At 41.5% G+C, this 26,696-nt stretch overlaps 4 protein-coding genes across 9 annotated transcripts in view; 2 read left to right on the top strand and 2 right to left on the bottom strand.

Annotated features, from left to right (window-relative positions):
- Positions 1-1,455: 1,455 nt before the first annotated feature.
- Positions 1,456-11,045, top strand: LOC117732218 (lysine-specific demethylase RSBN1L-like). 2 transcript variants are annotated; one of them, XM_034534999.1, is made up of 8 exons: positions 1,456-1,980; positions 2,241-2,372; positions 2,808-3,520; positions 7,086-7,223; positions 7,357-7,499; positions 7,670-7,837; positions 7,952-8,060; positions 8,514-11,045. In XM_034534999.1, exons 1-8 carry the CDS (start codon positions 1,491-1,493, stop codon positions 10,245-10,247), a joined length of 3,627 nt encoding a protein of 1,208 aa, XP_034390890.1. In that variant the 5' UTR covers positions 1,456-1,490; the 3' UTR covers positions 10,248-11,045. The 2 variants fall into 2 exon arrangements, with proteins under 2 accessions (XP_034390890.1, XP_034390889.1); XM_034534998.1 differs by having other exon boundaries at positions 7,949-8,060.
- Positions 11,046-11,113: 68 nt separating this feature from the next.
- tmem60 (transmembrane protein 60) lies at positions 11,114-12,742 on the bottom strand. Its single transcript, XM_034535000.1, has 2 exons — positions 12,576-12,742; positions 11,114-12,365 (listed from the first exon to the last, which is right to left on the bottom strand). The coding sequence occupies exon 2, from the start codon at positions 12,288-12,290 to the stop codon at positions 11,886-11,888; it is 405 nt and encodes a 134-aa protein (XP_034390891.1). The 5' UTR covers positions 12,291-12,365; positions 12,576-12,742; the 3' UTR covers positions 11,114-11,885.
- Positions 12,743-13,505: 763 nt separating this feature from the next.
- Positions 13,506-21,925, bottom strand: prr5a (proline rich 5a (renal)). Of its 3 annotated transcripts, none has more exons than XM_034535458.1 (11): positions 21,678-21,925; positions 20,308-20,438; positions 18,112-18,237; positions 17,941-18,021; positions 17,342-17,390; positions 17,162-17,219; positions 16,963-17,054; positions 16,725-16,865; positions 15,738-15,873; positions 15,361-15,639; positions 13,506-15,276 (listed from the first exon to the last, which is right to left on the bottom strand). In XM_034535458.1, exons 1-11 carry the CDS (start codon positions 21,720-21,722, stop codon positions 14,987-14,989), a joined length of 1,428 nt encoding a protein of 475 aa, XP_034391349.1. In that variant the 5' UTR covers positions 21,723-21,925; the 3' UTR covers positions 13,506-14,986. The 3 variants fall into 3 exon arrangements, with proteins under 3 accessions (XP_034391349.1, XP_034391351.1, XP_034391350.1); XM_034535460.1 differs by having other exon boundaries at positions 15,765-15,873; XM_034535459.1 differs by lacking the exon at positions 21,678-21,925 and adding an exon at positions 20,666-20,723.
- Positions 21,926-25,643: 3,718 nt separating this feature from the next.
- rad52 (RAD52 homolog, DNA repair protein) overlaps positions 25,644-26,696 on the top strand; it is a 7,898-nt gene continuing 6,845 nt past the window's right edge. For all 3 annotated transcript variants that reach the window (XM_034535544.1, XM_034535543.1, XM_034535545.1), the window contains exons 1-2: positions 25,644-25,896; positions 26,012-26,696. The exon at positions 26,012-26,696 is cut by the window's right edge and continues 2,256 nt beyond it. The gene's annotated coding sequence lies outside the window, so the exon portion shown is untranslated. The remainder of the gene's footprint in view (positions 25,897-26,011) is intronic.

Raw genomic sequence — 26,696 nt, 5'->3', positions numbered from 1 at the left:
CTGCCTTTTGTACTTAAAATAACCTTTACTTTATTTTTCTGTAAACTGTGTCGTCTTCTATGGTAACTGTTTAAGTGTCAGTGCTGAGTGTTACATTCACCCAATGAACAATTTGGGTCAAAAGAAATAAACATCTCATTTTAGAGTAAGCTAATGTCAGTGCTGATGAACACTGTGTACACAATCTCTCTGGCAGATTAAGACTTCTACTTTTGTGGCAACAGATATGGACAAGAGTAACATATGAATGTGGACGGGTGAGAGAAATGTAATTTTCCACTTCTATGCAGGATTTGTTTCTGCTTTCTGCCATAATAAAAAGGTAACTTTCATCCAATATAAGTATGTTTAGGCATTGTATTGAAATAGTAATCACAAAATGTTGACTTTAAGTGAATAATAATTGGATCTACGATGTAGTGAAAGTGAAAGTCTTGTGCAATAGAAATTAGAGTGTTTTCAATTGATACCTCCCAACATTTGCTATTGTTTTTTACAGGAGCCGTAATAACACAGTTGTGAGGGTCAAAAATAGATGTGATAAAAGCTGATAAGAATGCCCCACATTGAATTTTCATCAATATACTGCCACCTAGTGACATTTTAAAGAAATATCTCAGAATATAAATGTATTCTATTTGGACTTAAACTTTGATACATGTGCTGTATATGCTATGGACATTTGACACTATTACCTCACAAACACTGTGCACACATGTTATAAACATCTAAACTAGTTTAATGAGGATTTGTGATTTGAAGACATTTTTAAAAAGCTCATCAGAAAATGTAAAAACATATGCAAATATGTAATACTATGTTTAGTAATTAATACCAATATATGAATCTGCAAATTAGGTTTAAATGTTTAGGCTAATAAAAATTGTTTTAGAACATTGTGAGGTTGAAAAACCTTTGACGATGCATTTGTTGTTCAATTATTCAACTTTATATTCATATTTTTGTTCATGGCAGTACAATATGATTAAGAAATGTCCCCCTGTGGATGAATAAAGTAAAATCTAACTGTGTAACCATCACACTCAATTATCACAAAACCAAGGAAGTTTATTTTCTGATCCATATTATCCGTTTCTTTTAATTAAACTAGAGGTTTCATTTGGAAAAACTCGACATTCGTGTATGCATTTTGAATAATAAGGATTATTATTAAGAAGTGCACAACATTTCCTTGTTTTTACTCCATATTTGATAAAAGACTGATTGCCCAGCCAGAGCACAGCGTACAGATAATTGAGGTCACGTATGCCCCCTTGTGTCTGCAGACCTCCTCTGTACTCGTGGTAATATTGCAGTCCGTGTACCCGAGCAGTACAGTACTGGGTCTTGTCTTGCAAGCTGAGCGGCTGTAAACAGGCGAGGCTCCTGCCCTCCCTCTTAGTGCGTCGGCACGTCGCCCGTAAGCCCCGCCCCCGGCCTAGCTCTCACGCACCAGTTACGTCTGACCGTAAAAAATAGAAACTTCCAAGATGGCCGAGGCCGTGGACTCCATGCATTTCGCAGCAAACAGCAAAACAAATTCCCCTAAACCCCTGATAGCTAAAAGACCGCCGGAGAGCCGACCGCAGTCTTCCAGCGACATTTACCCGCCGCCCCCTAAGAAGGTCCGGGTGGAGGAGAAGGGCCTGAAGCACAGGAAACTGAATGGAGAGGTGTGCGCAGGGGAAAAACACAACGGGAAGCAGAGTTGTGGGAGCCCAGCGAAATGGAGTTTCGGCCCGGCCCAGGCGAGCCTCTCCACCGCCGCCGCGGTCCCCACTACTCCCGCTCGGAAAATCTTCAAAATCAGCAACTTCCTCGCCTCGCCTCACAAGGCGAAGAAGGCGAAAGAGAAACGGCACAAGGAGAAGGAGAAAAGCACCGAAGCGCAGCGGAGCTCCGCCGCTGCTGTGGAGAGAGTGAGCCCAGCTAGCTGCCATACAAAGACCGAGAACGGCGACGTGAAAATGCTACCGAGAGGTAGGGCAACATAGCCCGGTGTGCTCACTGCAGGACTCCGTTAAACCACTTTACGGTCCAATTAAAAGCTTTATATGAAACAATACTGCAATGAAATGGTTTAGCACAGTATTACATAATGTTCTCCACCACAGGCCAGAGTATTTATTAGGCCCAGATGGTGATTTATACACGTGGAAATGTGTGTTCGTCTGTTATGCTGCGCAGCGCGGATGTTTAGCAGCGTTTCACCTCCCTGTCTCCTCCTCTGCTCTTCTCAGATCACCACGTGAAGGAGAAAGACAGAGAGAAGAAGAAGGAAAAGAGTAAAGAGTGGAAAAATCACACGTTGACACCTGTAACGTTACATGACTTTGCAAGAGAAAACGGAGAAGTGCTTTCTCCACAGAAAGGTAGGGATGACATGTGACGTTGATCAGTGGGGATGAAAAGCATGTTTTTTATTATCTCTGCATAACTTTGAATTACATTCGTCTTATAGAGATGTTAATGTTGGAGGTGTGGCTGAGGCCCTTTGCTCAAGTCACCTCTGATTGTAGAAAATGTGTTCAATATGAGGAAATAGTAAAACAAAAATTAAATGTCAGAAATTTTGATTAAATATTGATTTTAAGAGGGAACAATTTGCATGAATTTACAGTTTATGCAAATAACAACTAGCTGTGCATTGATGTACAGTCACACTAACCATAACCCAAAAGTGTCAATGTTCACATGTAGTCTTGCATGTAATCTCAAGTGTATATACAATAGATACTTCCCCACACTGTCAACACATGATGAGCAACATTGTACTAACTATAGAAATGTCTTATCCACTATTGTAGAGTCTAAAGAGAAACCCAACGCTGGCTCTGAAGAAGACCTCCTGCTGAAGAAACTTAAGAAGAAGAAGAAAAAGAAGCATAAAGATGGCGAGCGAGTGAAGGAGAGGCACAGCCGACCCAAAATGTATCATCGCTCATGCCAGACAGTGTCTTCAGGAGTCTCTCTTGGTCCGCCTGAATTCCTCAGTCGAATTAATGGAAACAACAGCATTAACAGCATTAACAGCAGCAGTCTACTCCACACCTCCGCATCACCACCACCACCACAACAATACCACCATCATCAGGACCCTTCTGTTACTGGCATTATTTCTGCCTCCATCTCCTCCATGGTCAGGGACAGACTCAGCTACAGCTCCCCACTCCACTGCACCCCGGCCCCGGGCCTGTCAGGTCTGGAGTTTGGTCGTCTGATCCACATCGAGCAGCAAGCCAACGGAGGGGCGTCCGTGGCGCACGCCTACACCGAGCAGCTCTCCGGTCTGTCTCCGGCTGAGATGCAGCGTTTCGCCCAGGAGTTTGTGACCCTGTCGTTCAGCGAGGGCGAAGCCCAAGCTGCGTGTTTTGTCATGGGAATCATCCATGGAGCGGCTTCCTACCTCCCAGACTTCCTGGACTACTTCTCCTACAAGTTCCCCAATGCGCCAGTCAAGATGGAGGTGCTCGGGAAGAAGGACATAGAGACGACAACCATGCTCAACTTCCACTCTCAGGTAAGATGATTGTTCTTTGTGTTACGGCTCCTCTCTTCAGCAGACGGCACAGTTTGACAGGTCTGTGTGTCAGAGGATGCAAAACGGTCCACACTGTGTCAGTTGGTAGTCTGGAGACGGGACCAGCACAGACTCAACTGATACAAGCTGAAACGACACATCAACCGTTTTTTTGTGTTTTGAAGATTTTTGTGTCAGTCTTGTTCCGGGCTGTTGATGGATAGTGTTCCTGTCGGCCCCTAGTCGTCTTCACTCCTGTGCCCAAAGTGTTTCAGCTTGCAAGTGGTTTTGTGGAGCAGTAAGCCCTTCTCTGTGTCACGCTGTTTAGTGGGGATTAAGACACCCTCAGTTGGTGTGGTGCTTTCAAATCGGCCTCTTTAAAAACTTGTATGAGTTCAACATTTAATTTATTTAATTTATGGTAACACTAGTTTGTTTGTGTTGTTGTTGTCGTTGATTCTTTTCTTCTCGTCGGCTGTAGCTCATGGGGAGAGTGGTCGTCCCGTAACCACAAGGTACCCGGTTCGATCCCCGCTCACTTAATAACTAAGGATGGGTCCCTTTCTTCTTTCTCCCTGACAATTGTGGGAGATAATCTTGTGTTTCTTTTGCTTCTTTGTGTTTTGATTGTTTAGGAGTTTCTGATCACATTCTAAATCCTTTCCTACTGAAGAAATTGGAAATGATTGTGTTGACGGCTTCATTTCAGAAAGTCAAGCAGAAGTCATACAAATCTAACATTCTAATTTATTAATTTGACGAGATGAAAAAAGGCCCGCAGGAAATAAATGTTTTTATAAAATATTTGTCTTTGATTGTTTGTGGAAAGGACCTTTCATAAAATAGCACAATATTTATAATCAGAAACCTTTTTTTTTTAGTTCACACTTCCTTTCATGTGAGACTTGACTGTTTGACATGTATTAAAGTCAACTCTTGACATTTAAATTGAGTATCTATTTATTATCTATTAATACATTATTACTAATTACTCTATTATATCTTCAGGTAACTAAGACAACAGTTAAAACTCTAATCACTGAGACAGCACTTAGTTAAATTATATCTTAAATAAAAAAAGAAGAGAAGAGAGAATTAATTAAGGACAGGGAAACTTCATCATGGTTTGTTTTATACTGTTGCTGTTATCAGAAAAACCAAACTTGATAGAACTGTCTGCATATTTTCCTAATTTGGTCTTCACGTCACTTGATGACATGTCCAGTGTTGACGCAGCCGCATTCTTCGCCTCTCGAGCTGTGAGCGAGTGATTCACGACTGTTTGCTGTGAGCGAGTGATTCACGACTGTTTGCTGTTCAATCAATCAACCAAGAGAGTTTCCTACTGGCACTAAGCATGTGCAATCAATGGATGTACGATTCCATAGCTTTGCTCAAGAGTCTGAAATATGCACTTTTTAATAACGCAGCACATTTTTCTAAAAGTGTTTTGTTCCTGCGGGCTATGAGTCACAGACCCGGGGGTCTTTCTCACTTTTGAGAATCACAGTTTTGCAGCATCACAAACGGAGTCCTGTGATGCTGCAGCCTGTTTTCACATGTTGTCTTCTATTTTTATGTTAGTGTTCACATGTTGAGTAAAGTCAAGTACACTTTGAGAGAAGATGGAGCCAAAATCACTATAATTTCAGTACAATTTCTTATGCTGTTTGGGGCAAATGTTGGGCGACTGGTGGTCGTTACTGGAGGAAACGCCATATGTGGGTGTCCCTGTTCCTTGTCTTCAAACCGTCCTGGCATAAGTTTAATGTATAGTTAGGATCATTTATAGAATATAAATCTTCCACACAAAAAACAAAAACACAAAAAAGTTTAATAGTACAGTGATGGTCTACTCATTTTCATTAATTACCAATACTAGAATGGACTAAATATGGATTGGTTTTAAAATTCTAACGTTTCTTAATTTGTGTTACCATGTTAAACATTTTAGGAATTGTGGTATAGTTGACCCAGAGAGGCAGTTTGGTTTACAGACTGCAGTCAGTAACGATAAATACAGAAAAGCACAGCAATGATAGAAATAACGAGTATTTAATTTCATTGTTTAATAGTCACCAAAATCATCAAGTGAAATCAGCGGGAACAAGAAGCCAGAAACTCTGTTGCCTCTCCAGCTCCTAATGCCCTCTAAGAAGTTAAAACCTCTGTCCTTATAAAAGCAAATTAAACCGATTGTGTAAAGCGTGCAGGTCCAATAAGAGGACCTGAGCTCTGAGTGTGTAATACGCATCACATTTACAGTTTATGATTATTTTATATATTGTGTGTGTGTGTATATATGTAATGTATATATTATTTACTACGTAAAATGAGCATCTTTTGCACTATAATTTTCAGCGGAATAAAGAGTCGTATACATGTCATATTTAATACAACATAGCAACATATCATTACATTTTCCATCTTATGTAGTCCCCCCGCACACACAACAAATTTCCTTTTTTTTACATTCAAAGCTTCCATTTTGGTTTTTCAAATCAAGTCTTCATGCCTGTTATCATATTTGATCACCCTTAAAAAAAAAAATCAGTTTGAGTACAATGATTCACTGGATGAAATGATTTGGTCTTTATTATTAAATTAACTGTCTTAATGAATATGACTTGTGCAGACTAAGTGCTGTGACGCTTACTGAGTGTATTTGAGATAAAGAGAGAGACAGTCAGAGGAAGAGAAGGTGGACTGTTGTGCGCGCTATTTTTCTGTAAGTTATTAATAACTCACTTGGAGCGATGCTTAATCACCCAAACCTACTACACATTCACTACTGTAATCTAATTCTACAGATAGTATACTACTAATAATATTAGTGTAGTCTAATCTCAATCTGAAACTGTGAAAAAATACTGTTTAAACAGAATGATAACATGAAGACATGCAACAGTTATCAATGAATGAAGCTTTAAACTACAGGTTTGTTACATGTTGCAGAAAGAGTTGAATCACCCTGATTCTGAAACATAATGAAGGTTTATAAATAGTTCTGAGTCGTCAGTGCTGCTTCATGAGCGCTCATTCACAATGTTGAAGTAGAAACCTAAATGTTGACGTTTATTCTGTCAAGTCTTCCCTTAATGTCTGCTGAGGGACTCGTGAACCTGAGTTCTGATTTAATTATCAGTCATTCTGATTTGAAAGTGGAATCTGCAGTGCTTGAACATTTTAGTTCCACAAATGTCTGTAAGACAGTCTTTCATTCCTCAGTAACAATAGCGTGCCTTTTTATTTGTCGTGTGTTGACATTTGCCTCTCCTGGTGACTGTTGAGCGTCTTGGGAGTTCTTCCAAATACCTAAGTCTTTGTATTGAAAGTCCTGTTAACTCCCAAGCTGATGGTACTTTTACCGAGTGCTTTATTAAAGGCATGTGCTGTGGAAAGGTCACTCCAATTATATTAAGACCACACAGGCGATGCTAGTCTCAATTGTTCGATGGACATGTTTAATATGTATGATGGCATTTTAAGTTTTGTTTTAGACCTGTCCGAGTGGGATATTTTGATGTCTGCCGGGCGAGGGTTTAATCTGTCTTCCCTCCTGCAGGTGAAGCGGACATATTCCCAGGGAACATACCGTGCTGGGGCCATGCGGCAGGTCAGTCTGGTCGGTGCTGTGGATGAAGAGGTTGGAGACTACTTCCCCGAGTTCATCAGCATGTTAGAGGAATCTCCCTTTCTGGAGGTTTGTGTGTTTATGTCTGCATGTACATACACTCCTACAGCTAGTGGATGTGTGGACATCCGTCTCTCTCCTCCCCATGTATGGTGAAAACTCATTTCTTTAACGTAAAGTTTCTCGCCCTATGTTTATGCAGCGGACTCTGCCCTGGGGAACGTTCTCCAGTCTGCGGCTGCAGAGCCCCACTGAGAGCGACGATGGCCCCATAATGTGGGTCAGACCAGGAGAACAGATGATCCCTATGGCAGACATGCCAAAATCACCCTTCAAAAGGAAACGGTGGGTTGACACATGTTAGCCAGTGCTCAGCCGTTGTCGTCTCACCTGCGTCTTCATTTTCTAAAGAATTAGTTTGAATTAAAGCTCATGGAGCTGAACGAGTGAAATACTTTCAGCTTAGCTTTCAACTCAACATTCCATGAACATATCCTGACTGTTGAACATTTCAGGTCCACCAACGAGATAAAGAACCTGCAGTATCTACCTAGAGCCAGTGAGCCCAGGGAGATGCTGTTTGAGGACCGGACGAGAGCCCACGCTGACCACATCGGTCAGGGGTTCGAGAGGCAAACTACTGCTGCTGTCGGGGTGCTGAAGGCTGTCCGCTGCGGAGAGGAGTGAGTACACAGAAACATCTGTTTACCTCATCACGTACAGTACGCACACTTTTGTATTAAATGCAACCTCAGATTAGTCAACGAGACCTAGCATATTATATTGCCTTGTAGCAGTGATGCTCCCGGACGGATCACCAAAGATGTCGTGTGTTTCCACGCTGGAGATTTCCCAGATGTGGTCATGAGGCTGCAGTTGGACCTCCACGAACCTCCGCTTTCTCAGGTGGGTCAGAGTTATGAATCGTGGCTCGTCGGATACAGTGGTACGAATAGTTTTTTTCTTCTACTTATCAGACCAAATGTGTCAAACATAGGGCATTTATCTGCTAAAGAGACGCATATTCCCCTCAGGAGACCAAAAAGAGCTTTTTTCAGAGCACAATTTAAAGTTGTGTTTACAGTTTGTTGCATTGTCCCCAAGAGTATAACAAAGTAAAGAAATGCAGCTTCAAGTGCAAAAACAAAAAAAGTCAGATCCTTTTGTGATTTGGCCTCTGACATGACCTGTTGTCTCTTGGTAGTCCACTTAGAGAAGAGAAATTCCCCAATATAATACTGTAAGCCTGTATAATACATGATCAGACTCGGTAGTTACTTTCTTTCTACCATGAAAGAATTAAAACATTTGCTCGTTTTATTGACGAATTACTAAATCTCGTGTTCACTGCCTCTACAGTGTGTACAGTGGATCGATGATGCCAAGCTGAACCAGCTGAGGAGGGAGGGGATCAGATATGCCCGAATCCAACTCTACCACGATGACATCTACTTCATTCCCAGAGGAGTTGTCCACCAGTTCAAAACTGTGTCTTCTGTCTGCAGTCTGGCCTGGCACATTAGACTCAAACAGTATCACCAACACGAAGAGAAGGACGAGGAAGACAAGTGTGCACCTCGAGAAGACACACTTTATATCAAAGAAGAAGAAGAGGAGGAGGAGGAGGAGGAGGAAGAGGAGGAGGAGGATAACGAGGAGGTTGAGAGGAAGGAGTGCGGGCCTGCTGTACGGATGCTGATGAAGCTAGAGGATGAGGACACTGAGGGAGAGGAAGGGCCGCCCTCACTAAGGCCAACACCGATTTTCAAGGAGGAAGCGCAAGAAAACAGAGCTGAGATGAAGGTGTTGTCAATGACACCATCTTTACCTTTCATCAAGAAGGAGAGAGACGAAGGTGTACTCAGTCACATGCTACTGGAGCCTAAAACTGAGGAAGATGAGAAAGAGGATGGTAAGGGAGGGGAAGACACATGCCAGACACTGCAGAAGGGCCATGAGGAGGGTGCAATGGACAGTTCGTCCTTAAAGTCACTACACCAAATTAGGAAGGAGAATTATGTGGAGGAAGAGAGGCTGCAAAAGACAACTGTACCTGGTCAAGGAGTAAAGGAGAAAGCTAAAGATAGTTTAATGAGCACTTACAACTCTCCACAATTTAAAAAAGAAAAAGGAAAAAGAGAGAGAGATGAAAAGGAGAGGGTTAGGGAGAAGAAGGACAAGGAGAGGAGTAAAGACAAGGAAAGAGATAAAAAGGATAAGGGTAGAGATAGAGAGAAAGACAGGGTGAGAGAGCAGGAGAAAGTTAAGGCTGAGGGAGGAAGAGAGGGCGGTACCTTGATGCAGCCATTGCCGCAGCCATTGCCATTGCCGCAGCCATTGCCGCAGATGAGGAAAAAAGAGGACGAGGAGCGGACAAGAGAGGGAAGTAAAACCTCTCAAACGTCCCTGCCTGCACCGAGAGACGAGAAGTGGGCCAAGGAGTGGGACTTAAAGACACAACCCCACGTCAAGAGAGAGAAGGAGCACGATAAAGACAGGGGAGGCACACAAGGGGCATCCTTCTTACGACCAAACAGAGAGGAGGCCCGGGACGCCTATTTGCATAAACACAAGTCTTCCCACGGGAAGAAGGAGAAAAGCGGTCACAGGGAGGGCAAAGAGGGCAACACGTTGAGTACACAGGGGGTGCAGGCAAAGTCAGGGCGAGAAGACGGGAGAACGGGCATTTCCAAACCTGCAAATATTCAGTTTAAGAAGGATGGAAAGAAGGATAAAGACGTCCACAGTAAAGAGGAGAGGAAGAAGTCTGCGTCTGGTCCTGCGCTACAAGAACACAAACCACCACGGACACTAATCACCTTTGACCTATTTAAGCCAATGGAGGCTCACCAAACTCTGGCCCTTTCCTTCACAGACAGTCGGCCTAAGACCCACCACCACAGTGACTCAAGAAGCTCTTCCTCTAAACCCGGATCTGACAGTCGGACAGTTGTGCCCTCTAAAGGTCCAAAAGTAAAGGACACAGTACAGGGAAAACCTGGCACCCCACTACAGGACACTCGGCCGCAGCACTCGTTAAAACAGCCCCTTAAGACACACACGCCCCAAACACAGAAAGACTTCTTAATATGAATGTCTAGATGTCTCGTCTTTTTTTTTTTTTTTTTTTAAACTGTACAACTTACACTGAGGCTTTGTTAAAGTATTTCAAAATGCATCCTTCTTTCAGACATCCACTGGACTTTTTTTTTTAAATGTGTTTTTGACAGTCACAGCCACATTATTCCAGTGAGGTAGTGAAGAAAGGATGCACCCTCCAAGTATTTTATCAGTGCCTAAGAATGTAAGCTAAGTAGCTCACTTCACGTTTGTTAGCGAATGTACGTAGGCTCTATATAAAATGTTATGTGACCCATGTGTCAGTGCCTGTGCACTACTTAGCTTCGCTCTTAAAGCACCTATTTTAGGTACTGGACTAGCCACTCTGAAAACAACCATCCTTACTCCCTGCTATAGGAATTACACCACAGCAAATCACCAAGCTCATGCTGAAACCCTCTTTGCCATGTTGCTTTAGTAGATGAGGTTTGTTGTTTATAGCACTCCAAAACCGGAGCAAGTAGTTGTTTTCAGACTGGACGTTGGTTGACTCACACAGGGCTGTAAATGATACTGTATGTACCAAAACTGTACAGTATAGATGTTATTAGCACTAATGTGAGAAAATGTATACAGAAATTGCATATATTTTTTGTAAGACAAGTTTTATTTTCCATAGAACTTATTTATATCATTTATTGTCCGTTTTTATTTGAAACCAATGTATGTGAAAATTTTGTTGTAAATACATTTTATTTCCTAAGATAAGACTTGGTAGTGTGATTTATACTCTGATGAGAACCTCTCAATAAATGGTTCAAAAATATTGAATTAGTGTTGATGTCTCAACTGCATTTCATTCTATTAAAGTTTTAGTAGTTGTCTTTTTGCTACATAAGCGGCTTGGGTCTAGAGATGACAACGTTGGTCCAATACTGAAGACTATTGCACCGATGGTCATGAGGTTTGATGCCACAATAGTTGATATACAGTTGGAGAAAATTATGGATTTACATTCAACTTGTGTCAGTGACATCTTGGGATGGAAAGTACTGGCAAATAATGTAATGCGTCATGTGTGTACGTACCATCACACATGGAAGTTGTGAGGTTTCTTTATAGAAATCAGATGTGATTTTACAAACAGGTATAATATGGCTTAGTGGCACACAGTGGATAATGTCACTGTTCATAAGGATCCCACAACCAAAGCTGAACTGAAGACCAACATTTAGTGCAACAAGTAACTGATGTTGGACAATGGCAGATCACGCCCGTCTGTTTGCCAGACTCCACTTCTTAAAGTCTTACCCGGCAGTACAGGTCTAGCTAATGTAAAATAAAAATCATACTCTCCTTGACGAGCTTAAAAGGCAACATGAATGCCAAAACTATGGGGAGGCTGGAATTATTCTCAAGATGCTAAACTACCCATACCCATGTCCTTTAGTCTGCAGCCTGCTGTGATGTAAATGTAACTTGAAGCAGGCGCAGTGAATTTCATGGTGACAAAGAAACTGTATTAAATATGTCTGACTGATACCTGATCCACGTTATGGGGTCAGTGTCGGCCCCGATACCAATCCAGTAGATCCGATTGGTGCGTCCCAAGAGAGAGACACTTGAGCATAACGTCTTGTCACTTGTGTTGGATTTCAACAGTCATTTGGTTCATTCCCTCCTGTAGTGGAAGACACTGTGTCCCAGCTCCACCAGTGCCCCACCCAGCAGCACCCAAAGAGGGACACACACCACACTGACCCACATTTCAGTGAGCCTCTCCAGGCGGGAGCACAGTGTCAGGCAGAAGGCCAGCTTCAGCAGTAAGGCTGTCAGGTACCACAACCGCCTCTTCAGGCTCTGCTCCCCATCGCGGGGGTCAAAGTCCGGCTTGCAGCGCCCCACCATCTTCACTATCAGCATGAGGATGAGGATGGTGTCAAAGGTCCAGACAGGGAGGAAGATGATAAACCAGTTCCAGTTAATCTTAGAGTCCAGCTTGAGGACCAGCATGATGAGGAAGATCAGGGAGAAGATCCACGATAGGAGCACTCGCTGGGCCAGGGACATCTTCATCTACAGAGGACTGGCTCAGAGCCAGTCTCACCCAGAGGGACCGAGGACTTCAGAGACACACGCACACACACAGATCTGAAAACACAAACACAGCAGACTCGATCTCGCTCTTTGATCGGTGTAACGACAGAAAACAGTCGCTTTCTTTGGTCACGTTAACACGAGCCCTCCACTAACGTCCCTGTGAACTAACGTGACTTCCACTTAGTGTAAACCTGAAGCTACTGTACGTTAGCTAACTTGTGCAATGCAAATACAAACATTGTTGGAAGAAAGACGTCTTACCACGTGGACTCGGACAGTCAAAGGCCGGCTCCTCATCAGCGAGACAAATGTCCGCACTTGTGGTCATTCAGTTTTAAACTGGAAGCCGCTCGACCACCGTGTCGTTAGCTTAGCTCGGAGCTTTTAGCGGCTTTCAGCTTCGCTCCGACAGCAGTTTCACTAACTCCAGGGTTTCCGGTCAATCTTTACAAAACAAAAGCATGGCTTCGATCAACTGTGTTTTATTTTGGTACATACCTGCAGGCTTCCGGCACCCCTTCTCAAAGCAAAGTGTGATTTTATCAGCTGATTTGGATAACTTGAGTTCACTGAGTCAACTCTGGTCAATTTACTAGAATTCTAGTAAATGTCAATTGAGCTGAAAGGTATGAAAGAAATGTAGTAAATTGAGTTCAATATTTACCACTGTCAAGAATTAATCTCAAACCTCAACCTGAGGGGGGTTTACAAATATATACACATGCTTGTTATATTGGGTGATAACAGTATGTTTAGACTTTTTTCAAATCCAGATTTAAAATATGAGAAATAATTCTTTATTTTTTCTGGTTACAGTTTCCTGGGATGGAGGTGGGAGGTACATTCAGGGGATTTGGACTCATGACCTCGCAATTTCTCAAATCCTGACTGCAGCCCTATTATACTGTAGGTGGTTGAATGAAGCTTGACTAAATGCATGAAAACTAAATCCATTCTTAATGACCAACCACATCAAAGGTCTGTGTGGCTACTCATACATAGCCAAAGCAATATCAATCAGGGCAAATGTTATATTTATAATAAATGAATTGTTTAAAATAGAAGGCGATAACCCATGTTTTCAAATACTATTCAAATTTATTTAATTTTTACTGGGCTGGTATAACAAATTAATACAAAGTACAACTCCGTAGACATTATAGATTGTCAAAAAAGTAAAGTACAAAGCGCTTGAGGTAAAACATTGTTTGAAAAAGATTCAGTTAAAAAGCCCTTATTTAAATTTCAATTCATTTAAAGGTAAACGCTCACTTTACACCATCTAGCTGTCTTAAAAGCCAGCAATGCATTTTTATTTACAAGGTAGTGGTGGTGCAAAATGTAGTGCGTGAGACGACATTCAGTTAAAAAATGTTCATGTCTTTATCAAATGTAAACAATAAACATAGTCATTCCTCAGAGTGCTGCTGTACAGAGCTAATACAGAAAAGCAAATGCTGTCACACTGATATTTGCTCTAAGAAGAGATGTTTGCATTAAACCTCTATGACACCCGCTGACAATAAAAAACAAATCAACAGTCCACATTTTCATAAGCTATCGCACATAAGAGAGAGAGCAGAAGACCTTATTACTGCCAAGAGGCAGACAACAAAACATAACCACAACATATAAACTGTTATGAGGTTCAAAATACACAAATACAAAAACAAATCCATGAGAAAAAAAAGAAAGTTTCTGTCTGTTTTCCGGATAAATAGTGGCTGTTAACAGCCATCTCCTCAGTAAAGGTAAACAAAACTGGTGCTGTTTGAAAATATCATAACTCAATTTTTTTAAGGATTAACATGCTCCTCTATGATTTAAAAGGCAATATTGTATATTTTTGATATTGTCAACAAATCTCATGAAAAGACCAAAAACCCCAATGTGTCCATCACTCAATACTTTCTGACTTCCCCAACGTGACTGTGAAACTCAGCTCCAAGCCCATTTATTTCTACTAAAGACATGCATCTCTAAAAATGGGTTACAAATAAATAGTTTCATATTCAAGAAAGCAGAATCATTCTTTGGTACTGTACCTTTCACAAATAACAAGAGTAAATAGTGCATTTGTTGGGGACATTTTTGTTGCATTTTTCTACGAACCATCAATGTGAATGTGGCATTGAGTCAAAATAAACTACAGTGGCTACGTTTATACAAGTGAAGAAACATGTGTGGTAGGTTTTGGATGTGTTATTAGATTTAGGATTTGTGGCAGTGGCAAGATAAATCATGCTTCGGCTACGGAGGCTAAACTTAATTGTTGATTTTGGTATTCTCAAACAATTTCTTTGTCAATAAGAGAAATATAGAATGTCACCAGATGTGTCCATTAAGAATATAATCTGACTGATTTTGGTTTATGAAAACATTTGAACGCTCAGGATAAAAAGCCTGGCTAAAGTCACTCACAACTACATTTTCCTCAAGTTGGAAACCTGGTAAAACCTTTCAGTCCATTATCTTATTCCACTAGGATTTGTTTTGTATGTTGTTGGACCAAATATAAAAATTAAAAAAAAGTTGACATTTTAGATCTGCAAGGTTTGCACTCATCAGTGAAAGCATTTGGAATAGACTCGTAAGAAAGGAAGATGGCACTAATTTAATGATATGTAGCTGTATTATTTTTTAGATTTTGCCCTCCTAAAAGGCAACCACAGCTACACGGTGCTCTGTCTGCTCTCGCGGCAGTACCCCATAGCCTCCGAGGAATGAGGTGGAAAATCAATAAATATCCCATCTGAGTCTGAGTCGGCAGACTCAAGCACTTGTCCAATTATGGTTTCAGGGCTGGATGATTCACTGGGCGGTGTGGAGGATGCACCCTTACTGAGATCAGTCATTGTTGTTGTGGCCTCAGTGCCGTGCAGCGCTCCTGAGGAATGAAGGGTAAGGATAGAAGGAGACGAAAGAGGCAAGGCCATGGCACTCGGGCCCGCTTGTACAATACCTGTGTATGAGAGGGTATTGGATTATTATGACATTATGATAGTATGATTTCAGTTTTTTTCAGACATCTTGATCTGTGTCATACCATTGAAGTGAGAGCCCACACGCAGCCTGTTGGAGGAAGGGCCAGACAGTTCAGATCCTGAGGCCAAGTCAGCGTAGGCCAGTCCTTGTTCTTCCAGGCATGTTATAATCTCACAGGCCGAGTGGCGCCGAATTCCTCCACTGCCAACAGAGCTGGCATCTGGGTCATACTCCGCCACAGGGGTCAGGAGCAGAGGGATATTGTAGCTTTTCGATCGTACCACAGGGTTTTTAGAAGGTTGATCTGCAGACTTGGACCAGCCCCACGGTAAACGCTTCTCTGAAAGATGAGAAAAGAAAGCAGGGAAGGTGTTAAATGTATGTAATTTGTCAACCACAGGGCATTATATTACTCTGCTTCTGGGTTCATAGTCTCACCCAGAACACAGCAATGGGCCTCAGTACCATCTTCAGAGTAAAGCCCGTGTGTGCCCAGGTAGGGCGAGACCACCTTCTGAATCAGGGACTCAAGTCTCAGGTAGTCCTCGTTCACGCCGCGCGACTCATGGACCCCCTAACAACAGACAGAGACAGGCATCAAAGTCATACAATAGATTGTTTCTGTTGATCTCGAGCAGTGGTTCTTAAATGGGGGTACGAGTACACCTCGGAGTATGTGAAGGTCCTCCATGAGATTTTAACATGTTTAAAATCAGCATTAATTCAAAAATCCTTTGAAAATAGTTATTTAATAAATATTCAATAAAATATAAGTGTAAGTTAATAAACTGAATTTTATATATTCTATATTAAATCAGACACTGATGGCACAGCGCTGTATCTTTTTTCAAAGAAAAATGATTTGCACTAGTTAGGGGGTAAGAAAATGTCCACATGGTGCACATCATTGAAAATAGGTTGAGAACCACTGGTCTAGACTAATATTGTTTCCATAGTCAAGACAATCTTTACAGAATAAGCCATTTATGGCATAAAAATATCAAACATTTTCTACTTTTCTGTTACATATCAGTGTAAATAAAATGTAAATAGACGATAGATCACACACTGAGAAAATATAAACAATAATAAGAGACAATAAAACAGTAGGAATAAACAATAATAGAATGTCAGAAACCTGTGTCCAAGGATTGTGTGGAGGTAATTTGTTTATTTTTGACATGTTATTGATTAAATGTTGATAATAATTTTAAAAAGCACATCAGATTAATTGATAATGATGTATTTACGTCTAGACATTAGATTGGAGCTGGAAATGATCATCGGTGATAGTGGTTCACTCCTATGTGTTTGCTTTCTCTGTGTTCAAAAACATAATTTGGATACCGTTTTGACTTGGGATCAGAAAGGATAAGCAAACATTGAGTGAGGAAACCGGTTAATAAGTTTGGCCTGCAGGCCTACCTGTAGAATAAGCAGCATCTGTGTAACAGAGGGCGGCACACGGGCCCGAGGCCGAGACAGGGCGTCCTCTAACTTTACACTCAGGACTATGGTGTTCCTGAAGTGAAGCAGAGCTAGCTGTCGGACAGAGGGCTCCTTACCCTGCACACATTAAGGACAACAGAGAAAACCGGTTGATTATCTGAGGTTGTTGGGCAGCAAAGACAAGAAACAGCTGACTCTTAAGATATCTGTGCACCTGAACCGGGTGGAAGATGGCCTGCAGCATCGAGAGAACATCACAGAAGAAGAAGTCCCAGGTCTCTGCCAGGGAGTCAAGTAACTTCTGACCTGCATCAATCACACAGAAACATGTCAAAAAGACTTTGATTCAGACTTAACTCACAGGCACAGAACACTACAAAACGTATTCAGACCATTTATCCAGTCAGCATTACCTTCGTAGAACCTTATTTTGTCCCGAAGGATGACCATGCCTTTCGTGAGCAACTGGTTCTGTGAAATACAGTGAAAAGATGCCATTGAAGATTAATATTGCAGACAGCACTGCTTTCACTTATCTGAATGGGTTTTACAGCCATAATCCCAATCTCATTTCAATATTAAAAGAGTATTACCTGAAGGTACTCTGTGAAGAAAAACCCCAGCTCAGTCTTCAACAGATGCCTGAGGAAACAAACGTGAGGCTTTTGCTTCACTTTATGACTCAAACACAACAGTCATAGTCAGAAGATGGACAGTATTCAACCATTATTATGTGTGAATAAGGTGTTTACAACCTGCAATTAATTACCAATCTGCATTGAATGTGCAATTGCATTGAACACAACCACAGGATGTAAAGCAATCGACTGAGCACCCTGTTTTACTGCATTATAATCGAGAGTTTCCTGTGTAGTTGAAGAAATGTGTGTCAACCTCGTGGCATTTCTGTACATGGAAATATGTTTACTGGGCTGTAATGGCTGATGTGATGGGTCTGGTTTAAGTAAGTTAATGAGATGTCTGGCATAACCACATGACTCTCCAGGCCAACAGACAGTACATTTACACAAACAAACTTATTCACAAGAAAATGTCAGTCAGCAAACGTGGAACAGCACAGTAATTATACAAATTATGGCAAAAAATCATTATAAAAGACATAGACAGCAAAATAAGGATGTTGTTTCTGAACTGTGTGAATGCGTGTGTGCCTGTTTCTGTATAAACGTACCGGACACCTTCGTTGAGGACGTAGAGTTCGTTATCTGCCAAACCTTTCTTCTGGAACACTGCTATGACAGCGTTGTGGATACTGCAACACAACACACGGTTCATCAACATCATGGTTCAAAATGCATTTTAGCCACCACATTGTTTTGCACCTTGAGTGTATGCGACGTACCCGTTCCAGGTGGCGTTGGCTCCTGCCCTCTTCTGCTTCTCTCCTCGGTCCTCTGGTGAACCTTTCTCGCTCTTTCCCAGCTCGCTGAGGCTGGGGGAGCTCATCAACTTCAGCCGGTGCAAAGTCCTCATGAGGGAGATATAGAGGAAGTTGAAAGAAACAAGAGTGTGCACTAAGTAGTGGACAGTGTAGAAAGAAGGTCAGCCTACGAGCTAGAGATAGCTGGAGGGGAGAACATAAGCTGTGTGAATCGGAGAGCTGGGTGGAGTACACTGAGAGGGGAAAAAGAACAATGACAATAGAAAGAACAGCCGGTGACAGAGGAGGAGAGAAGTAGGATAGAAAGATGCACGGTGAGAGAGGGGCAGCACGTTAAGAGCAGCATGGGCGGAGCCAAGTCAGGAGGTGGGCCACTGCTCTGCCCGAGGTCTCAGAAGAGGAGGAAACAATAGCACATGCATTGATGGGTGGGATAATCCGTACAAAACAACCATTGATACAAACACATATTTATGCAGCGCACAGATGCCAGAGGAACTGCAGGGTAACCAGACTGAAGCTGTTGGGACTTTGTTGTGCTTGTCACTGTACAGCAAGGAGGCGGACGTGGAGGAGGAAGTTGTTCGGCTCATTATCAGCAACAACAGGGATAGGAAGTAGTGACACAATGCATGACAATGAAGAAGGTTTTCCGGCTCCTCCATTTTCAGCACAGCTGCAATGTGTAAGACTAGAGACGAACTGTTACTGGGTCGTTGAAGATGATAATAATATTGATATCCAGTTTCTTATATTTTTTACGGTTGAATAATCATCTTTTTTCTACCCATTTATTAGCTTGCTTGAAATATTCACGATGATGTTCACACGATTATCATGGCCAGAAGAACTTAAACTTACATTATCGTGATAGCTATAGAATATTTGGGGGGGGGGGGGAAGAAACAACAAAATAATATTTTCAGTCAAATTCATCTTTAACTCTAGTCTATTATGCGTGTTGTGTCTTTTTTGTCAAATTAATTATTCAAAATGCGAGTGTAGCAAAAGAGTCTAACCATACAAAGCATGATTTAAGAGGTGCTGGGTTATTTACATATTATGTGTATTATTAACATAACACCAATATTTCCTTTTGAAATATGACCTGCAACCCTAGCTTGAACTGTAATGAACGTCATATTCAAGCTCAGTTGTGAGCCAGCGCTGGTAGGCGATAGATAGTGACTGTGGTGGAAGGAAGATTTTTACATTTTGGGGCAAATCTTTTTCACTTTGTTTGCTGAGAGTTAGAAGACTGATACTATTCTCTTTGTGAACAAACAGTTGGTTTGCTAAGCTTAAAAACTGGAACCGGTGGACTATTTTGTGTGACGTCACTGTGAAATTCCCAGAAAACCAGTGAAGACTCCCGGGAGTCACAGCACCCGACAACCAAATAGTCTTGCACACAACCCCTGAGCCGTCTGCAGCTTCTACACTTCTACAAAAACCTTTAGAGCTTTAAAATTAGCATTATATTTACCGTACAGACATTAAATATATATCAATATGCCCGTCTAACTCTCGTCAACAAAGTGAAAGAGAGTATTACCCAAAATGTTAAACTCAGAGATAATAATAATAATTTACAGATAGCAGCACTAAAATTTACAGAGTGGGACATTTAAAAATAAAATAAAAAAACTGTCAGTGCTCTCTGGTGGACAAACTATGCAATGGAAACAACAAGATAACATCAAAAACGTATTTTTGGACCAGCTCCATGTGATACAAATTCCCCTAAATAAATCCTAACTCACTTCAGGATGTGAGTGTAAAAACAAAAAACAAAACAAAAAAAACATTGTTTTCGTATTGTCAGACGGTACTGATGAAAACTAGCACTGAAAAAAATAAAGAAGAAATGAGGAATTCAAACCCACGCAGTCCACAAACTATAAACAACAGACCCTCTTCCACGCCCACGTACACACAGACACAGAACACATGGAATTCATGAGATGAACATCATACAAACATCCCACCAGGAGATCATTATCATCAGTTCAACATCTGTTGAAGCGAAGCTCAGCCTCTTAATTAAATCTTTTGGGAGAAAAAACGTTGGCATTTTTCGGCATGTAAATTAATATTTCATGCATTTCCCAGGATTCTGTGCGTTGTGAAATGTTAATCCCAGGAACTGCTCCTCACCTCCTGATTGGATGCTCACTGCTGCTGTCCATGTCTGGGCTTGGGGGAGGGGCAGAGAAGGTGCTGAAGTTGAGTGACAGGGGTCGGGAGGAGGGCCGCGAGGCGTGCCTCCGCCGGAGTCCATCAAGCATCTGAACATAAGAGGAGAGATGATGGACACATGGTTGTTAAGGTTGATATGAATGTAAACATCTCCTCATATGTACATAAAGTGAACTGTGGGTGAATCAAGCAACTGTGCGATGCATCAGGGAAAAAACATCGCAGGGCCTGACAGTCATTGTAGTACTGCTATCACTTACTTTGAGACAATGAATGAAATAAGGGACAATGAAGCACTAATGAAAGTCAAACTTACAGTCACAGGGACACAGAAGAAAGTTAAGCCACACATGTGAGAATAAAGGAGATGTTGTGTAAAATCAGTTGGGTTCTGTTTCCTTATTCTGTTATGTCAACATTAGGAAGAGTGTTTTGCAATCAGAGCTCAAGCTACGCCCTTACCTTCACACAATAACACAGACATTGCATCAGAGAAATAGAGGAAATGCATGTGTGTGCATGTACAGTAGCCTAAGACTGTGGGTGCGGGTGAATTATTCCTGTAAATTTGCCACGAAGGTAGTACGGTACAGTATGATAGTATATTTGGGTGTCTCCCCATATAAACATATTGGGCATAGTAAAGCACCATCGCCTGGTCAGAGGGGGAACAACAGTCTGGGCTGTCACTCCACAGACAAAGACACACACGAGCCTCCCCTTCACAGCCACCATGCACGCATGATGCAATTGGTGAGTGGTGTGTTTTCGGGAGGGTCGGCCTGCAGATTCAGGAGAGTATAGATCACATCTCAGCCAGATGTTGAGAAGCGAAAGACTGTACGCACTGTCGACCCGACATGCCATGCCACGCCAGTCTGGGCATTTCTGCTTTTGTTCACCCCTCCTCCTTTTCTTTTAGAAGCGACCTCAGTCAGATCGATTGCACTTATCATTTATATCAGTCTCTGTATTGCCTTTCTGGCTTATTGATAGCCCACTACACTATCCTTGTCACGTTTATTCGATATAAGATAGACAATCAATCGCACAGACTCGCAATCCACAGCACACGTTTATCCTACAGGGAGGAATGTACTGCCAGTCGTGCGTACGTGGAGGGTTTTCGTGGTTTTCTTTTTGTTCTACCTGGGTGGACGAGAGAATGAGGCAAAGTAGCACCGTAAACAACGTGGCGGGCTTGTGGACACACACACAGACTGGAACAAACGCATCGCGAAGTCTCCCTTTGGAGGAAAACTACGATAATGGCCACAAAGTTGCCGTATGTCATGTGGCTCTGCCCGCCCACTGGAGCCCGCACTCACCGCGCCTGATCCTTTGGTTTGTTCCTGATGGGATGAAACGGGCATGCAGCTCTGGTGCGAAGTGTTTACGGTCCCGGGCTCATCAGCGGCTAGCTCCTCTACTGTTCGCCGTAGGTCTGCGCACCCAAACGGGCATCGGGGTGCAGGCGGATGGAGGATCCGACCTGCTGTGCGCTAGAGGGGGACTCATTCATGAACCAGCCGCTCGCTCAATGGCTCGCCCCCGCTTTGTTTTGACGAGATGCAAAGCGGACCTGTGCGCGTGGACGCGAACGAGAGCAGCACGCGGACGCGCCTTGTGGTTCTAGGTTTATTCAAAACAGGGGTATCGCTGAGGTTCAAGGCAAAAACATAATATCATGAATGTTGTCCTGCCCCGCATGGACACTAACGGGCACACATAGAGCCCTTAAAAGAAAAAGCTATGTAGTCAACTTGATCCATCGCAGGTGTGCAGACATTGGAGAAACGCCATGTGTCAGGTTGCTTTGGCCTCCGGTGTGCATATGGCTGTATAATGTGTAGCACACAGTGGATGATAGATACCCGATATTATCCACCACTGACCCCAATCTATGCCGTTTAACACGGGGGTTGTCTCACCATCTGTCAACGCATGCAGGCATTTGGCTGATCTCCTATTTAGATGTGCTGTGATGTAAATAACTGGGTCTGGTGAGAGATGTCACTGGCATAAAAACATGCAATTAGAACTGAGGCATACAGTCGGCCTACATTTCAGTTGATCCTTCAATACATGAGATGATTTACTGCAAACCACTAGATCTTGACATGTGTGTGGGTGTGAGAGTTCATCTGGGCTCTTATTGGATCAAAGAGGGGAACATTTACACCATAGGCTATACTCCAAATGTATACAGGGGAGTTTCTTTTACCCAAGATTCTGCCTTTTCCTCTGTACAGATAATTAATTGCACAATATATTTGAAGGGAAAATGTGAAAGTAAAAACTCAATCAACCTTTCTTCAATAACATAAAAAATAAAAAATCACAACATTTCAGCTACTCTAAAATTAGGAGAACAATTAGCACATGTCAACTTTATCTTGAAATCATGAATATCTCTTCTGAATCTTCCTAGTGTAATGCCACTGCACTGCCACCTTGGTTTAATTAGTTTAGTTCAGTGGATTTGGGGTCCTCCCCCAGAAAAATACGAGTGTAATTTCTTGTATTCTGAGGAATTTTTATGCACTAATCTGAATTTTCTTTTGCATAAATTTATGGTGGAAATGTATTTATTTATGTAAAGGAAAACACACAATCTAGACCCCAGGTAAACCATTATGCGTTCAAATATTTATTATGGCACCTATTCACATCAATAATCCATTAATTAATTTGTATTTAATTTTTAAAACCCTGACAGCAATGGCGTTTCAGGAAGATTTCTGCTGTTGTTCAAAGCTTTTTGCACATTCAAAACACATAACACATATCTGTGAGAAGTTGCAATATTTTTTAAAAGAAAGTCGTAAAGTTATGAGAATCTACCTGTCCGGTAGTCTGGTGTGAATGACCTTATCGCTCCGCTGTTATGGTAGTAACCCTTCCAGACCGCCTCACAGATACAGAACCCGTTTAGGTCTCTGTCTGGATGAGACAGCGTTTAGGGATATAGCTGTACACATACACTGCTCTTCATCAGATGTGGAAAACAGAAACTAACTGAAAACATGTCTGATCAAGCAAACAGGAATGTATCTAATTAAAACTGAAAAAGGGCACTTTCTCCCTAGAAGTCCAACCGCCAGGTGCTCAAGCCCCCTTTGAGGTCTATCTATGCACATGTCAGACCCTGATGCACCAAAGCTTAAAAGTGCCAGTCAGGAGGAGCTGCTTGTACAGCAGCAGGAGACGGACGCCTTTATCTTGTCTCCTACTTTTAAGGAAAGTGACCACCAGCTCTTCTCTCTCCTAACTCTCAAGTAGCTGACAGACAATATCAGAAAAATGGTTAAGCATGGAGACTCAAGATCTCATGCAGAGCCAAAATCACCGAAAAGACAATACTTTTTGTGATGTTGTTGTTGTTGTAATACTAGTTTTAGCCAGAAGAGGCTGACGTGCACCACTACCCCATGTTCTAAATGGGATTAACAGCATTCTCACTTTCTTGCAGGAGCCCATTTGTGAGGTGTTGGTGGAGGACCAGTAGACTAGATGGAGAAAAGGGCATTGAGGGGAGGAGAGGAAGACCTCAAAAACTCACCTGGATAATACAGCAACATTTCATAGTATAGTATGTCATAAAATTTTTTAATTAAAAGGTCACAGTATATACACAATAGTATGTCATAAAACAATTAATCATATAGCATGTCTTTAAAATGTCATGAAACTATCATACAAATGTAATTTCAGAAACAACAGGAGGAGACAAAGTATCATACTTTGTCATCCTCCACAATGGTGCACTGGACAATGGTGTCAATGGGAGGACCTGAACTGGGTCAGGGCACCTTCCATACTGGGAGCTCAACAAGCACATAATCACATCATATATAATATACAAATATTTTTGTTGTTTCTTATTGATGCTAAATGTAGTACTTAAAAAGAAATTCCACATATTTGCTGTAGTTGATTATACTTCTGTGATTCTTGCCATTGTGGGTTGTATCCAAATGGTTGAATGCACTTAATGAAAGTGGCTTTGGATAAAAGCATCAGCTAAATTAATGTAATGGTAGGCAGACAAGGTTTCTGCTTGAGATAAGAACGTATCATCAACATTTTGAAGTAACAAAAACATTAAAATTAAGTTTACTTCACAGTTGTGAACAATAATTACATATTTAGATTGTATACGATATTACATTTTTCAGATTTTCCTCCCAAATAAATAATGTGTACAAAATTCTACAAATAAAGCAAAAAAAATACAGACATCCAATTATTGTTCAGAACTTTTATTAAATCACCACTGGATCCCAACAAGAGTGTTATGAAATAAGGAACTGGTGCACTCAATATTTAAAAAAAAAATCTTTATTTGGTATTCAGTTGTGTTTGCATCAGGTGAATGTGTAATGCAACATTTTCAACCAACTGTCACATTACACAGTCATAAAACATAAAACTATCAGAGTTACACCCTCAGAACAAAATATCAGACACTCTTGCTTGGAACAAGTAAATAGATAAATGTAAGGGGTGTCAACTACAAGTCCCAGAGAGCATTGCTGTAGGAAACAACCAATCAGACAGCTTTAAAGTTTACATCAAAGCTTGAATTAGAAGTTGAGCTTTGGAGAGTCTGCTGGATGAATTCCCAAAGTTGATTCAGTTCACTTTTAGATAATTTTTCACCAATCTTCGTCCCTCATTGTAGCAATGAGGCGTTCATTTATCTACAGGACATGTTTATGTCATTCTATAATGACATAAATAATTCCATTTACTGTATAAATTGAATGGAATTATAATATAAACATATGTTATTATGACATTGTACTTACTTTTGACATACTACTATGACATAATATGTTATATACAATTTTTATGGAATACTATATTATGACATTACATATTGTGGCTTTTTATTACGATGACTTTTGTATTAGACTATGCTTTGACATTTTCTATGAAATACAATGCTATGTAATTTGTGTATTACTTAAGTATAACATATAATACAATGTTTATAACAACCTATATTCGTATTGAATGTTCTGGTCTCAGTTCCTTATTTCATTATTGTAGGACTTACTCGGTATCATTACATACTTTTTCTACCACAGAAGTAACAGCAAAACATGTCCGTTAGTACAGATTAGTAGTGTGTAAAGTCGTTCCAAATTTATTGTGGGATTTTGCAAGAAATACACATTTCTACTAATGTCGTACATAATAAAATGACATCAGTTGAAAGCGGACAGACAAGCTCCCGTACTTCCACTGTCGGAACTTTAACAGTGTGACACGAAGCGGAAGTAAATGACACACAGTGGCTGGTGGCTGGAAGACGATGTTGTCGTAGCGTTGAAGATAATTAATTCAATTGTAATTATTAAATAGCAATAATGTCTGTAGTGATGTATTTGAGAGAGTTTGTCACCGAGCGACTAACTGCTGCTGCTGAGGAAATATTCGGAGTTTTAAACAAAACTATTGTCGAGTACGAGGAAGAGATCGATCGTCAGCGCAGATTGTTGGATGTGGTTTTGAAACCTGAAGTGAAGTTACACAGGATAGGTGTGTAAAACCTCAACAACAAGCCAACAGAGTAGTTCGTCTCACAAAAGGTCACGTGTTGTATCTTCTGCTTATCGCAGCAGTATCCTATTCATTGCGTCCTTTGTCCCTCCAGAGCTCTCACAACAACCTGTCTGTAAGGAGGAGGAGGTTCTTGCTGACCAGCAGCAGCTCTGTGTTCAGGAGAGGAACTCCGGTCTGGACCAAGAGGACCCAGAGCCTCCACAGATTACACAGCAACTGGATGAACTCTGCACCAGTGATGAGGGAGAGAAGCTTGCACTGAAGCAGGAGACGGATGTCTTTATGTTCAGTCCTACTTATGAGGAAAGTGACTACGGTGAAGATCAGACTCTGAACTTTAGTCAAAGTCAAAGTGTGACGAGGGAAAAGCCTTTAGGAAACATCTCAGTTACAAGCTCTGGGGTATTGGCACCAAATGGTGACCAGCAGCTCCTCTCTCTCAACTCTCATGAAGCTGAGAGCCAAGATCAGGAAGGAGGCAAGAATGAGCCTGAACAACAGAATCACAAAAACAACCGTCACTTAAACAATGCATCTAATCCTACGACAACATTGAGTCACTGTCATACTCAGGCATTCAAATGTGACACGTGTGAGAAAGCTTTTAAGTGCAAGTCATATTTGCTGAGACACCTGCTCGTACATAAATGTACGAAGCCGCATACTTGTGAAACGTGTGGGAAAAGTTTCCAATTTAACAGTTACTTAAAAGCTCACATGAGAATTCACACAGGTGAGAAGCCATTTACCTGCCAAACATGTGGGAAGGATTTCAG

The sequence above is a fragment of the Cyclopterus lumpus genome, chromosome 6, assembly GCF_009769545.1.
Source record: "Cyclopterus lumpus isolate fCycLum1 chromosome 6, fCycLum1.pri, whole genome shotgun sequence".
NCBI lineage: Eukaryota > Metazoa > Chordata > Actinopteri > Perciformes > Cyclopteridae > Cyclopterus > Cyclopterus lumpus.
Note: the sequence above shows the minus strand (reverse complement) of the source record. Positions and strands in the feature narration are given on the sequence as shown.

What these genes read in the sequence shown, in the direction of transcription:
- LOC117732218 (XM_034534998.1), top strand. Translation starts at nt 1,491, where the DNA reads ATGGCCGAGGCCGTGGACTCCATGCATTTCGCAGCAAACAGCAAAACA. An exon ending in AGTGCTTTCTCCACAGAAAG is followed by an intron (nt 2,373 to 2,807) that starts GTAGGGATGACA and finishes CCACTATTGTAG; the next exon opens with AGTCTAAAGAGAAACCCAAC. An exon ending in TGCTCAACTTCCACTCTCAG is followed by an intron (nt 3,521 to 7,085) that starts GTAAGATGATTG and finishes TCCCTCCTGCAG; the next exon opens with GTGAAGCGGACATATTCCCA.
- tmem60 (XM_034535000.1), bottom strand. Translation starts at nt 12,290, where the DNA reads ATGAAGATGTCCCTGGCCCAGCGAGTGCTCCTATCGTGGATCTTCTCC.
- prr5a (XM_034535458.1), bottom strand. Translation starts at nt 21,722, where the DNA reads ATGCCCGTTTCATCCCATCAGGAACAAACCAAAGGATCAGGCGCG. An exon ending in AGTGAGCATCCAATCAGGAG is followed by an intron (nt 18,238 to 20,307) that starts GTGAGGAGCAGT and finishes CTCCCTCATGAG; the next exon opens with GACTTTGCACCGGCTGAAGT. An exon ending in GTCCTCAACGAAGGTGTCCG is followed by an intron (nt 17,391 to 17,940) that starts GTACGTTTATAC and finishes TTGTTTCCTCAG; the next exon opens with GCATCTGTTGAAGACTGAGC.